Source organism: Ananas comosus, linkage group 4, assembly GCF_001540865.1.
Source record: "Ananas comosus cultivar F153 linkage group 4, ASM154086v1, whole genome shotgun sequence".
NCBI lineage: Eukaryota > Viridiplantae > Streptophyta > Magnoliopsida > Poales > Bromeliaceae > Ananas > Ananas comosus.
In genome coordinates, this window is record NC_033624.1 from 4,697,359 (window position 1) to 4,712,530 (window position 15,172).

At 34.4% G+C, this 15,172-nt stretch overlaps 1 protein-coding gene across 1 annotated transcript in view; it reads right to left on the reverse strand.

Annotated features, from left to right (window-relative positions):
* Window positions 1-13,461, reverse strand: part of LOC109709229 (3-hydroxybutyryl-CoA dehydrogenase) — a 21,540-nt gene extending 8,079 nt beyond the window's left edge. The window contains exon 1 of the mRNA XM_020231344.1: window positions 13,345-13,461. Coding sequence (XP_020086933.1) covers window positions 13,345-13,446 — 102 coding nt within the window. The 5' untranslated portion in view covers window positions 13,447-13,461. The remainder of the gene's footprint in view (window positions 1-13,344) is intronic.

Consider the following 15,172-nt stretch of genomic DNA (forward strand, 5'->3'; position numbering starts at 1 on the left):
GCGAAGATAAATCGTCGTCGGAGGCGGCAGAAAATGAGGGAGAGGGAGAGATGAGAAGGGCGGGGAAGGGCGAGAGGCGTCGTCGTCGGAGACGGTGGAGAAGAGTCGGAGAAGAAAAGAAAAGAAAAAAAGCAAAAAAAAAAAGTCGCGGCACGGCCTTGGCGGGGTCGGAGAGGCGAGGAAGGTGGGGGGTGCATGGACGAGGGCAAGGGCGAGGGCGAGAGCATGAGGGTGAGAGGCGAGACGGACCGTTTCTACCTCCGCTCCGCCTCCGCTCTACCGGCGAGAAAAAAAAAAAGAACGAGAGAAACGAAGAAAAGAGAGAAAGAGGAAAGAGAAAAAGTAATAAGGGTATTTTGGTCAGTTTGCTGAAAAAGCGGACCGAATCTACAAAAATAAAAAAGGTGGCCCGATTTTGCAAAAGCCCAAAATAAGTGGATTTTTTATGCAAATTGGCCTTAATTTTTTTTAAAAAATAATTATAAAAATAGACTTTTAAATACGGTGAATAATTCACCGCATTCATAAGTCCTCATTAGAAATAGAAAAAAATAAAAACGGTGAACCATTCACCGCTTTTACCATCGTAGATATATATAAAAAGTGAGAAAAAGAACCATTCACCGTTTTTAAAAGCGGTGAATGATTCACCGCTTTTATAGGACTATATTTACAAATAAAAATTTAACAGTTTTATTTTTAAAATAAAAATTTAGGAAAAGACTATTGCACTAAAAAATCCTATCTATTCTGTGCTAATTATATTTTTTTCTAAAAAAATTGCAAAACAAATATTTTTCTAAAAATTTGGATATAACACTCAAATTGTCCCACAACCCATGAATAAAGAATTATGATTTCATATATAAAAAATCTTCAGATTTATAATAAGGGGATACTTCAAATAACCCCTGTGATTTTGCATTTTCTCACTTTAGTACCCTATGGTTTAAAGTGTAGCAAGTTAGTACCCTGTGGTTTCGCACTTTCTCACTTTAGTACCCTGTGGTTTCAAGTGTATCAAATTAGTATCCTGTGGTTTTATTTTTGTCTCAAGTTAGCACCTTGTGGTTTCAATTTTCTCTTTTTATTATTCATTTCAGGGTATATAATTTAACAAAATATTAAACCACATGGTGCTAAAACGAGAAAGTGTGAAACCATAAGGTACTAACTTGATACACTTGAAACCACAGGGTACTAAAGTGAGAAAGTGCGAAACCACAGGATACTAACTTGATACATTTTAAATCACAGGATATTAAAGTAAAAAAGTGCGAAACCACAAGGGAGGTATTTGAAGTTTTTCCTAATAATAATAATTAAATTTAAATATTTTGGGCCAGAAACAAATACAACATATACATAATAATAATATTTGTACATTTCAAATCTACCATCTGTTGGACTACCGTATTGAGTGCAAGAAATAACTTAGATATAAAAAAAGACTACATAAAATTTAGAGACTAATTAAAAACCTTATTAAGAGTTTCGGATCTTAAATATCGAAATTAAAAGTTTGAGTACCAAAATTTAACCTCACTCAAAGTTTAGGGACTACTAGTACTGCAATTTTCCCAAAAACATCACAATGAAGATTACCATATCTGGTTGAATCCAAGCATTTATTGCTTTTGTATATAGTTCCTTTATATATATATATATATATCAGTATAAATTCACATAGTCACTTTAGTCACAAGCTACTTAGATACTGAAGAGGTGGAGGTTCTTGCTTCTTGAGATGAAGACAATCCTATCCCTTTTGCTGCTAATGATATTTGTATCAACTTCTAGTATATATATCTCTCTCATTTACTGCTTCCCTTCTCTCTTTTCAGTAAATTTTTTAACCTACTTGCTTATTTTGATATGATCTTCCTATTTATCAACTACTCATAGCTGCCATATTATAGTTGATTTTTCACATCTTGCTAGAAAAATTTCATGGAAACAAATTAAATAGTTGATTTTTCTAAAAGGTTTGGGATTTAATCGCATCCCACTATACCATACTTCTGTATAATTTTTATTTATCATGACATTATTTTTCTTTCTAAAAAACAATCAAACTGTTATCTTTTTATCAATCTCTATATTGTACTTTACATTTATTTTTATTTGCTACTCTGAATCATTTTCTTTTTTCAATGGCATCATTAAACTATTATTGTATACATACAACAATCTTTATACTATTGGCAATAAATCTATTGTTTTGAATAAAAGCTAACTAATGTCTTAAAAGGTACTAGTTAAATAATAAGAAGAAAGCAAAAATGTCCTCCAAGACAGATTTATTGCAAGATTTAATTAGCTGAGTTGTTTTCAACTATTAATTTTTTGCTATTTTTAGATATTTTATTTTTTTTCCTTGTCAAAATTGGCCAAATATACGCTATGCAACATACTTCAAAATAGTGTTTTAACGAAATTGTTAGGTCCCACCTAAATTATAGGTTTACTACAGTGAGCATATGGATTTATAAAAAACGACAATTTAATAGTATTTTTGCAATATATATATATATATATAGTGTAGAGCTACTATACTATCGAAAGTATAAGAGAATTGATGTTTCCGACTTCTTAGCCCTTGGATCAAGAATTGTAGGATCGGAATAATAGTGGAGTGGTCCTTCTAAAATAATAATATTAATTTAAATATCAGAAATAGTCAAAGGGTTGATTTAAGGACTAAAAAGTTGGAAGTATATATATGCTTTCGAAAGTATAGTAGCTCTACTCTCTCTCTCTCAATCTAAAGATCAGAAATAATCAAAGGGTTGATTTAAGGACTAAATAGTTGGAAGTATATATATACTTCTGAAAGTATAGTAGCTTTACCCCTCTCTCTCTCTCTCTCTCTCTATATATATATATATATATATATAGTATAGGAAAACAAAAAATATCCTAAATTATAAGGCTTAATTAGTTCAATTAACTATGCTTAGGTGTAATGTATTTTTAAAAAAACTATGCTTAGGTGCAATATCTCCTACTTCAATGAAATTTAAGAAAAGAAAGTTAATGGATAGCAATACAATAAACTTTGTTTATCTTTAAGGCATACATAAAGTCTCGCCATTTTCTAAAATAAAAAAGAGGGAGTTCACGGGCAGTCCCTCAACTATTTTGATATTATTATTTAGTTTGAGAACTTTCACTTAAGTGTCTTTGTCCTTTAAAATTCTCTAATATATTACAATCTTATTTTTAATGTTTAAAAAATTCTCATGTTTGTTAATTCATTTTCTCAACATGCAAATTTTTGATATAAAAAATAATAAAAGTTATCTTAAGGGCAGGAGAAACAGTGCAACAAGAGAAAAAACAGTGCAACAAGAGGAGAAGCAGTATAAATATCTCTTAAATGGGTGCAGTTTAAGATAAATGGGTGCAATTTTTTCTTGTTGCACCATTTCTCCTCTTGTTATACTGTTTTTTATTTTAAACTACACATCTTTAATAGATATTTATACTGCTTCTCCTCTTGTTGCACTGTTTCTCCTATTGTTGCACTGTTTCTCCTCTTTAAAGAGGAGAAACAGTGCAACAAGAGNGCCGGGCATGCGGTAGAAAGAAGTTAGAATGAAAGGACTGTCAGTTATCTGCCTAAGTTTTGTTCATGCTTTGGAGGGGAGAGTACCCAATTATGTAGCCAAGTTATATGCTTGTTCTTGGTGAGAAAGAACCCTATACATTTTGCATTTTGAATGTGTGAATTGATGGCATAACAAATTTTCTCTCTCTCTCTCATCTTTCTGAAATTAACTCTTTTGATGAGAAAGAATTTTAAGCAGGTCAGACGGATCATAATAAGTCATCTAAGTGGTAAAAAATCTTAAAAGTTGAGAGATACAGTCGTACGTATGACTCCATTAGCCCAAACCTAGTTGTAAAGAGCAAACAGAAGAAGTAATTTGTATGATGCCTCGATAGTTCCACATTGGATAATATGACAGAGTGACACATTAATAGAACTAATAACTTGGGTTATTTTGGATCAATGATTTGAGCTCAATAAATTATTAGTGCCAGTGAGTTTGGTCATTATAATTGGTATCAGAGATGATTCACCAGCCGAAATTGTAAGGTGAGTCTCATATTGTCTGGTGATCTTCGGCTGTATGTTTAATTAGGTTGATAAGGATGAGTCCCATGTTGGATGACGTGGGAAAGTGTGAGGAACTTAGATATAAGAAGCACATTAGAACTATTAACCAAACATAAACATTTTATGCAAACTGATATGTTAACTACAAGATCAATCTTAGTAGGAAATGAGTGAGCACATCGTGCATATGATGGATATAGAAAGACAAGCGGAATTGATAGGTGAGATACATAGGAGATGGATGGTTTAACCTATTATATAATGCATAATTTAAGCCCTTATATATCAAAGATAGTGATTAAATTCATGACCCAACCTCCCGCCATTTCGAACATGACTCGCACCAATCTGGCCTCCCGTTACTGGGCAAGATGCTGGTTTCTTTTAAGCCAACAAATTATACCACATGAAATGTAAATTCCGTATGAAACATTAATTGAAGGTTTTGTAGAAATTGATTATACAATGAAATGGCTTTTCAGGATATTTAGCAATACATCAGCATTCGATGAACTCAATTGAACATTGAGACTTAATTATAATAATCTAAAAAATTTGAGTGAGAACTTACAACAAAACAAAGTTTAGGGACCAATTAATGTTTAGCCCTTTCTAAAAAGGAAATTCTCTTTCCCTTTTTCTATTTTAACTAACAACTTAACTGAGAGTCAAAAGTAGATGCAAGTACATGCCACAAATCTTTCATATTCTCACTATTAAATATCATATCTCACCATTACCAAGGATATTCTTATTATTGCAAAGAACAGTGAATCTCTATTAATGCATCTGGTGAGTAGCAACATTAAATGCACCTCATTCAATTACCACATTAAATTTTCCCCACACTTTGAGCATTTTATTAATATATAAAGGACTCTCCAAATATTGTGAAATATGCATGAGTGTGAGTGTTACTTAAACATGGACAGAAGAAGTGTGCCAGTTATCTTCGTGTGCTTGTTGATGGTCTCTTTCACCATTGGTAGGTATTTATTGGGTCTCTAAAGGAGCCTATATACTTCATTTTTGGGTGGTACTTAGGAGTGCTAATTAATTGTTCTTCATAAAAAAGGAAAATTTTTTTTTTACCGGTAGTTATAACACAGTTTCACTTTGTCATATTGTGGTTCAGAAAGTTGTTCTTACAGATTGATCTTCCGTTTAATAGAATAGCAAAGTGATGCTTTTCGAAAGGGTAAACTTCATATCCCCCCACGAGATGATAAAGTGAAAATAAATTAAACTACAAGAGAACAAAGTGAAACCTTTTGAATTACAAGGTGACATAACAAAAATGACCTAAACCTAGACCTGGCAATCACGACTCAAATCCGCGGGTGCCTACGGGTTACCCGCAAATTTGCAGGTATGGGTACCAACTTTTCCAACCAAAAGAATTATGGGTAAAACGGATGTGTACCCATTAAGCTGTGGGCATTTTGGGTAACCCACGAGTACCCACACACATATATTTTAATTACAAAATCTATTTTCTTAATATATATATATATATATATATATATATATATATATATATATATATATATATATATATAATGTATTATTATGAATTCCGAAAAATTAGTTAAAAGTAGTGTTATTTACACTTTGTCCAACCTGAATGTGATACAAAACACTCATTTTTCTTGATCATTTTTTGACATATTTTCAGTCCAAGAACTACTAGATAGTTTTGAATAGGGTAAGCTTTAATTTGTCCTCCAGTGGTTTAGTTCTTTTTTTTTTCATACTAAGGTTTAAAAATTACATTTAACTATTCTGTAATTTATCGTTATTTTTACCTAAAAAATTCACTATCAAATAAGGTAGCAAATAAATTTTTTTATAATCATATAATAGTTAGATATAACTTTTGCACCGCACATCTATTTTTCTACTACATTAAAGAAGGATTTGGGAGACCAAAGGATGACATGTGTCCCCCCAAACCCCCCTTTACTCTCTCTCCCTCTATATATATATATATATATATATATATATATATAAAATTTAAAATTTTGATACTTTCAAATTTTAAAAATTTAAAATTTAAATTTAATTTATNTATTTAAATTTTAGGAGTAAAATTTTAGAAATATAGTGTATTTCTGTTTATATATAATTAATGTTATTAAACAATTTCTTTTACAATTTTAATTTTCCTCTATTTATTGATTTTTTAAAAATTATTTTGATAGATTTGATCTCAAATCATTTTCATATAAATATTTATAAAATATATTGTTGTATAAATTTACTTTGCACATATGCCAATTTTAATGACTTTTATTTAAATAAATTTACTGATTAAATTATTTTTATATATCTTTTATTTAATTAATAATTAGACTTATAAAATTATATAAAAATATAAAAAAAAGTAAAATTTATTATAAAATTATTTTTATATCCGCAGTATCGCGCGAATATTTCACTAGTAGAGTAGTAAAGCACAATTTCTTGAACCATATGCTACTTGAAAATGAGTTAAATCATGGGTGGGCAAATTAAAATTTATAGTTTTTCACATGAGCGATATTAAATATCCATTATAGCATCTATATCTATATAAATATAGAATCGAGAGTATGTACGGTGGGCTCCCCGCGTTTTGCGGGGGACTCGCGAGAGAGAGAGAGAGAGAGGGAGAGAGAGAGAACAGAGGGAGGAGGGAGATGAGAAACAGTAGAGGGGAGGTGAGAGAAGGCCTACAGATGAAGAGGTAGGAGATGGAAGAGAGACCAACCGGGAGAGAGGAAGAGAGAAAGGAAGAGAAAATGAGAGAGGAAGGGGGGGGCCTGCGTGCAGGCGACTCGCCGCCCGCCAGCACACGCGGAGAGGAGAAGAGGGAAGAAAGAGGAGCAGAGCGCGAGCCCGAACCACCATAAGTGGTGAAGAGAAAGGAAGAGGGGAGGGAGGGGGGCGGGACGGGGGGGGAGAGAGTGAGATGATGGAGAGAGAGTACAGCTGTGAAACGAAAACGAGAGGAGAGAGAGCAGACAGATTCTCTCTCTCATCTCTTAGCGGGCGCAGGGGGTGCGGGCCGCACCGCATGGCGGCACCTAGCTCCCTGGCTTCTCTCTCTCACTCTCTCTCCCTCTTCACACTCAGTCCCCCCTTCTCTCTCCCTCTCCCCATTTCTCTCTTCCCCCTCCTCCCCTCCCGCGGGCTCTCTCTCCCCTTTTCTCTCTCACGCCACGTTGCGCCGCGACCCGCCGCAAACGGGTTGCGCGCGGCGCGGGCCACGTGGGGAGGTGCGGGCGACCCGCAACCCCTGCGGCCGACATGCGCGAGCTCTCCCCCCCACCTTTTATACCTCTCCTCCCCCCAGGACTCTCTCCACTCTCCTACCCCTCTCCCCCTCTTTTTCTTCCTCCCCTGCTCTCTCTCTCTCGTCCCTCTCCCCGCGCTGGGCGGGGGAGGCAGGGAGGCGGAGTGCGGCGCGGGGCGATCGGGGGGACGATGGCGCTGGCGACTGGGCGCGGGCGCGGCGCGGGGCGAGGGCTGGTCATCCCGGTGGCGAGCGGGACCGAGCGGTAGGGCCGGCTCGCGCGGGGCGGCGATCGCGAGGGCGCGGGGGCGGGGTGCGTGAAGGGCGCTGAGCGTGGCCGCTTCGCAGCGAACGCGGGCAGAAGAGGGAGAAAGCAAACAGAGAAGCATGAGAGAGAGTGACCGGCAGAGGCGGTTGGAGAGGAGAGAGAGAGAGAGGAGGAGATAGACGCGGAAGGAAATATATATATTATATATATATATAGTATATATATATATATATATATATTTATTATATATATCTTATTATATATATATATAATTTTATTTATTAATTATATTATATATATATATTATATTTATCTATTAATATAGTATAATATATATATTTAGTTTATAAATATATATTTATCTATTATATATATATATATTTATTTATAAATATATTATATTATATATATATTATATATATATATATATATTAGTATAATTTATTTGTAATATATATTTGTTTACTATCTTATTATAATTTTATTTATAAATATATATTTATTTTTATAAGTTTTGTATTTATAATATATATTATTATATAATAATTTATTATATAATTTACTATTTATTTTTTTAAAATATTTCTTTTCCCCCCTCTTTTCTTCTTTTTTTTTGATATTATCTTTTTCTTTACCCTTTTTCCCCTTTTCCTCCCCTGTTCTAAATTATTTTTATTTGTATAATTGCGGATCATGTACAAAAAAAATAAAAATTAAATTTAAAATTTAAAATTTAAATTTTTATATAAATTTCCCGCAGCGTAGCGCGGGCCTTCACTAGTTCTAATAATTCCTGAGTACCTGTGATGAGAATGGGATTAAATGTTGAATAGTTTCAACACATATTCGTGCAAATTTAATAAAAACATACTATTTTGATGGACTTTTTTCATTTTGTTTTTCAAAAGATTGATATAGGAGGAAATGAGTGTTAATTTGGGAAAACTTCAAATATCCCTCATGTGGTTTCGTATTTTTTTATTTTAGTACCATGTGGTTTGAAGTGTATCAAGTTAGTACTCTGTGATTTCGCACTTTCTCACTTTAGTACCTTGTGGTTTAAAGTATATCAAGTTAGTACTCTGTGATTTTATTTTTGTATCAAGTTAGTACCCTGAAGTTTTATTTTTATATCAAGTTAATAGTACCCTGTGATTTTTAAACCACAATGTACTAAAGTGAGAAAGTGCGCAACTACAGGGTACTAACTTGATATACTTTAAACTACATGGTACTAAAGTGAAAAAGTGCAAACCCACAGGGTACTAACTTGATAAAAGTGCAAACCCACAGGGTACTAACTTGATACACTTTAAACCACAGGGNCCCACAGGGTACTAACTTGATACACTTTAAACCACAGGGTACTAAAGTGAAAAAAAGTGAAACCACAAGGGGGATTTTTGAAGTTTTTCCAAAAATTTATATTAACATTCTTATTCAAGTGAATAATAAATATAGAAATATATAAAATTGATAGATGAGATAAGGGATAGAGATTTAATTTATATATCAGGACTTAATATAATAAAGTAGTTTTCGCATTAACTCTCACACTATACTATCCAAAACTACCGCTCACGTGGATGGACAAACCACCGGTCCAAAATGTTCAAACCCACTTATTATTACTAGCGTGTGAGGCCAATCTAATGTGGGACTATTGAGGCATTATAAACTCTCCTTGTTTAGACTATGATGTTCTTGTCGGGTCCAAACTAAATCACAGATGTAGACCAGAATTACCAGGCGATGTGAGATTCTAGAGGTGGCTCCCGCCAAACCCGTTGGTGTAGCATTTTGCCCCGTATAGTACTTAGCTCTCACACTTTTGGCTGGTATTCGGCTCTGCTACCAATTATAACGACCCAACCCGTTAGCAACAATAACTCGTTAGGCCCAATCCATCGGCCGAAAATGCTTAAATTTTTTCATCTGATATGGGACTACTGGGGCGTTACAAACTCCCCTGTTTAAATCTTTACATCTGAAGCAACCACCAGTGACCTGTCTGCAGTCCAAATCCTTATGTGATCCGCCACAAACTAAACATTTCGACTTCTGATCCCGATTTCATGGTCCACCATGAGGAGCTGGCGTATTACGCGACCTCCCAGAGTCATTATATCTGTTTGATTCTCTTGCATTCCGATCCTTTTTTTGTGAAAGAATTTTTAATCTTCTTCTAATTTGTATTTTGCTCATTCCGAGTTTGCCTCCAAACTGAATCCAAGGATTTCACTCTGGAAACGGCCTCCTCGTATGTCTCTAGGTATAGTAGTGCGAGACCAGTGTGAATATGTCCTTTCAGTCCTTCCTTGAATCTCTTGGCTCGCAACTCATCATCATCAACTAGTTTCGGGGCGAAGTGGGATAGTCGGTCAAACTCAGTCTCATATTCCTCCACAGACATCAAACCCTGCTTCAAATCCAAAAATTGCCTCCTAAGCTAGTGAAGCTTATTTGAAAAATACTTAGCATAAAATGCTGATCGAAAATCCTTTCACGAAAGAGGTGCTAAATCATTCTCGTAGGTTCTCAACTTGCTTTCCCACCAATAGTTTGCATTGCCTTGAAGCATGAATGCCCCGATTCTAACTTTCTCCTCATAGGTGCACTACATAGCCATAAATGCCTTCTCCATCTTTTTGATCCATGTTTTCACTTTGTTCGGATTTGTAGTGCCTAAAAAAGGGTGGAGAAGCAGATTTCTTAAACTCATTGATGCTCCTCTCTCAAACTCTGGAACTCGACTCAGCAGCACAAGGAGTGGGATTTTGTTGCAAATTCTGTTGCTGAGTTTGAACAAGCCCAACAATAGCTTGTATCAAGGTAGCGACCAGGGGATCCATCGTGGTGCTCTGCGGTAAAATAGCGGAATGGGCTGGCATAGTGGTTTGTAATAGAGGCAGAACAAAACTGGGAAGAGTAGTCGGCGGCAAAAACGGGATAACAGTAGGAATAATTGTCGAAGGCATCCCTGTACCAGTAGCCTACTGCAGAGGTGGAGCAAAAGCCAAATGGTTTGTATGAGGCACTACAGTCGATTGCAACAAATTCTGCATAGTAACCGAAATAGTAGTCTGAGGCGGAACCATTGCTAAGGATATAGCATTCAAAAGTGAGGCCAATGTGGCATTCAAATCTGGATCTTCGGATTCGATGGGAGGTGGGTTCCTCGGTAGTTCATTGTTGGTATTGCTATGGTGGGACGGACGCACCATCTCAGCAAAAGAAAGGATCACAAACACATAAATACGGGATGTTAATGGAAACCATAAAACAATAATAAAAGAAATTCAAATATACGCTTACTTCTATCCATCATCACACCTCCTAATAAGCTCTCAAAGTCCTATATTTTAAAAGTTCCTTGAGATCTTGAATTCAAGAGGTGGCTCCCACCAAATTTGTTGGTGTAGTACTTTGTCCCGCATAGCATTTAGCTCTTACACTTCTGGCTGGTATTCAGCTCTGATACCAATTATAACGACTCGACCTGCTAGCAATAATAACTCGTTAAGCTCAAACCATCGACCCAAAATGCTTAAGCCTAGTTATTATTACTAGCGTGGAGGTTTCATATATTCTAATTAGAATCATTTTTCCATCCGATGTGTGATTATTGGGACGTTAAAACTAAGCTCTTGATTAACTTTGGTATTAGATATAACCTGCCAAGTTATGATCATGCATCTTATATATGGTCGAGAGATGTTTCACAAATATAGCATTTTGAAGAATTTAAGTGCATTCATTCATTCTCACATGTATACTTATCCATTTATTTTTTATTTTTTTTTCTTTGTTATTTCACAGCAGAGATCGTTTGTGTTGACGCGAAGTACTGTTATCATTTCAGCACCCATGATGATACTTGTATAGTCGGAAAAGGATGCAGACAGGCATGCAAAAATGAAGGTTATGAGTATGGAAAGTGCCTTCTTTTTGTTGTTTGTCTTTGTTTTAGGAAGTGCTGAAGAAATAAAAGTGAATTCTCAGCTCAAACCAATACAATAATGTTATCACAAGCTGCGCATGCAACGATCTGAATGAGTTGAGATCAAATAAAGGTCACCAAGTACTTAATTAGCTATGTTTTTCTTCATTTGTTCTTTTGTGACATTGGTCATTGCGCTTGGATAATAAATCAGTTGAATAATTTCTTAATTTGTTGCGGGATTGAAGTTTCAATCATACTTTTTGAAATATTTACTTTCAAAAAAAAAAGAAAAAGCTTTCTAGAAAAATTGAACACATATATAAGGGAAATGTTAATCAGTTCATTTTCACCTTTCAAACTTTGTAAACAAATGTTTATCCTGTTAGCTTTTGATTAACTGAGTTTATCTAAATATCTAGATCAACCAAGAATGCTCTTTAATTGACACCATGTTTTAAGATAGATATAAGTCCATATGCAAACAACAAAAACAAATGCAAGTGAAATTACAAAAAATTGAAACTTATGAGCCTAAGATATATATAATTTTTCAGTAAAAACCATAGGTATCAAACTAGCATGAAACAACTTCACTATACGTGATTAATAAGTGTTCGTGATTAATAAGTGTGAAGAGTTGATTATACTCGACCATATGATTATATAGATATTCGAATCTTTTGACCACACGGCCTGATTCTGAACACATAACTCAAATTTTCGTTTCATCCTATTAAAATACCTGAGATATACGAGGAATATGGGATGTGCAGTAATTAACATCCTAGATTCTCACATTAATTGGAAAGGAAGGATGTAGATCGTTAAGATCCGAGAGTGATTAAAATGATTCCATTGTAGATTTTTGAGAGTATACATTTACAAGGATTTGCGCTAGTACTGTTCTTGAGATAGAAATAGACTGTCAGGAATGAGAAGCTCAAAAATAACTTACTTATTAGTCGGAAGAAGGAAGACATGAGTGGTATTTGTAGGCTAAACGCAAGTGCACAACACAAATAGTTTGGATGCTTGCTGGTGCACAATTTAGCATCCTTTTGATGTGATAAAGACTAAACAAGAGTAGGGATGTCAACGACCCGAACACAAGCGAACTCGGTTATAAGCGAGCCGAACACAAACTTGCTCGTTAAAGTATCGAGCGAAAAAATTCAGTTCATGTTTGGCTCGCTTAATTATTAATGAGCCGAATACAAGCTAGCTTATGAATAAAAATTTAAAAAAATTAAAAAATATGTATATAGAAAATAAATTTATAAGATCTTACTCATTATACTTTGATCTAATGATTGAAATTTTACATATAAATGAACTATTTTATAATTGAGTTGGACTTTATATTTAGATTGGACTAAAAATCAAATAATAAAAATATTATATACATATATAATTAATTATTTATATATATAAATATAAAATATATGTATTCGAGTTGTTATCGAGCCAAACACGAGCTGGCTCACGAACAGCGAGCTGAATGGCCACCCTAAACACGAGTCAAGTTAAAATTAAAGACACAGGTATTGCATATAAATATATACACTTTACACGTTGATTCATTTTCACGGATTCAAACTTTTATAAATAGGCCCTATTTGGTAACAGGATATATTTGGAATAATAAAGCATGTTATTTTCCAAATTTTGCCAAACAAACAAGATTAAAAATGACAGGAATAAATAATTTCGATAATTCTAGCTTAATCTAGAATTACCTGTAAAGAATAATTCCTCTCAGCCTCTAGAATAATCATATTGTTGCACAATTTAATCCAGGGGGCAGCAATTGGAAATGATGCCTCGCGCGTTCCACACATGCACCCGACCCGCCTAGCCTCCCCGAAAAAGCTTCGTCTCTCTTCCTCCACTTTATCTTCTTACCTCTATCTCTAGCCTCCTTGAAGAGCTCTATCTCCCTCTCCCTTTCTCTCATCTTTACTTCGGACTCCTAAACCCTAATAATAATTCTCCCGGCGGGAGATCAGTGTTTTTTTTCTCCTCTTTATTCTTCCTTTTTCCTTTGTCTTCACGCCTTACTCAGAACGCAGGGGTTTTTTTGCAAATAGCCCCCTGACAATTTTTTTTTTTTAAATTGGCCCTGTGTAAAAATTATTTGCAAAAATGGCCCTGGCCCCGCCCCGTCAGCGCCACATCAGCGCCACGCGGGCGGGGCTGGGCCAAGTGTTTAAATTGAACACGGTGAATCATTTACCGTGTTCAATACAAAATTTTTGTATTGGACACGGTGAATGGTTCACCGTGTCCAATACAAAATGAATAAGTGGGATATATTTGTATTGGACACGGTGAATCATTCACCGTGTTCAATACAAAATTTTTGTATTGGACACGGTGAATGGTTCACCGTGTCCAATACAAACACCCACAACTTAGCCATTTTTGGCTAAGTCGGATGTATTTGTATTGGACACGGTGAACCATTCACCGTGTCCAATACAAAAATCTTGTATTGAACACGGTGAATGGTTCACCGTGTTCAACTTATACAATTGGCCCATCCCCGCCCGCGTGGCGCTGACGTGGCGCTGACGGGGCGGGGCCAGGGCCATTTTTGCAAATAATTTTTACACAAGACTATTTTCGAAAATAAAATTTTTTAGGGGGCTATTTGCAAAAAAAGCCCCCAAGATAATAAAGATGCGTTCTGGGGTTAATTGCATCATTGGCCCCCACCCTTTGCACCATTTTCAATGGAGTCCCCAACCTTTATTTTTTTTATTTTTTTTATTTTTTACAAGTCTCTAATCTCTTGATTTCATTATAATTAAGTTCCAACTGTTAGATATGTATTAAAATTGACAAAAAATATCACGTCAGCACCATGTCAGCACCACGAAGGCGTCGTGTTAGCGTTACGGTGGAGCTGTGTAAGCAAAGTGCAAACAAAAAAAAGATTGAGGAACAAATTAAAAATCGGTGCAAAGGTTGAGGACCAATAGTGTAATTAAATTTATAAATTCAAAGCAAGATTTTTAATTTAAGTTTTAAATTTTAAATTTAAATTTTGATTTTGAATTCAAATTTAAATTCGAATTCAAATTCTGATTTTGCATTTAATTTTAAATTTTAAATTTTAAATTCAAATTCACATTTCGAATTCTAAATTCTAATTTAATTTCAAACTTCGATTTGAAATTTCAAGTTCAAAATATGAATTTGAATTCGAAGTTTAAATTCGAATTTAGAATTGAAATCAAATCTTATATTCAAATTTAAATTTTGAATTCAAATTTAAAATATAAAGTCAAAATTTTGAATATAATTTTAAATTAAAATTCAGATTTTAAATTTACATTTGAGTTTCAAAACTTTCAATTGAAATATCAAAATCAAAATCAAAATTTTAAGTTTGAATTCAAAATTTAGATTCAATTTAAAATTCAAATTTAAAATTTAAATTTCAATTCAAAATTTTAATTCGGCTTTAAATTCAAATTCAAAATTCTAGTTTCTCACTAGTTTAAAATTTTAATTTTAATATTATTTTTTAATTTAAAATTTTTATTTTTAGGGACTAAAGTA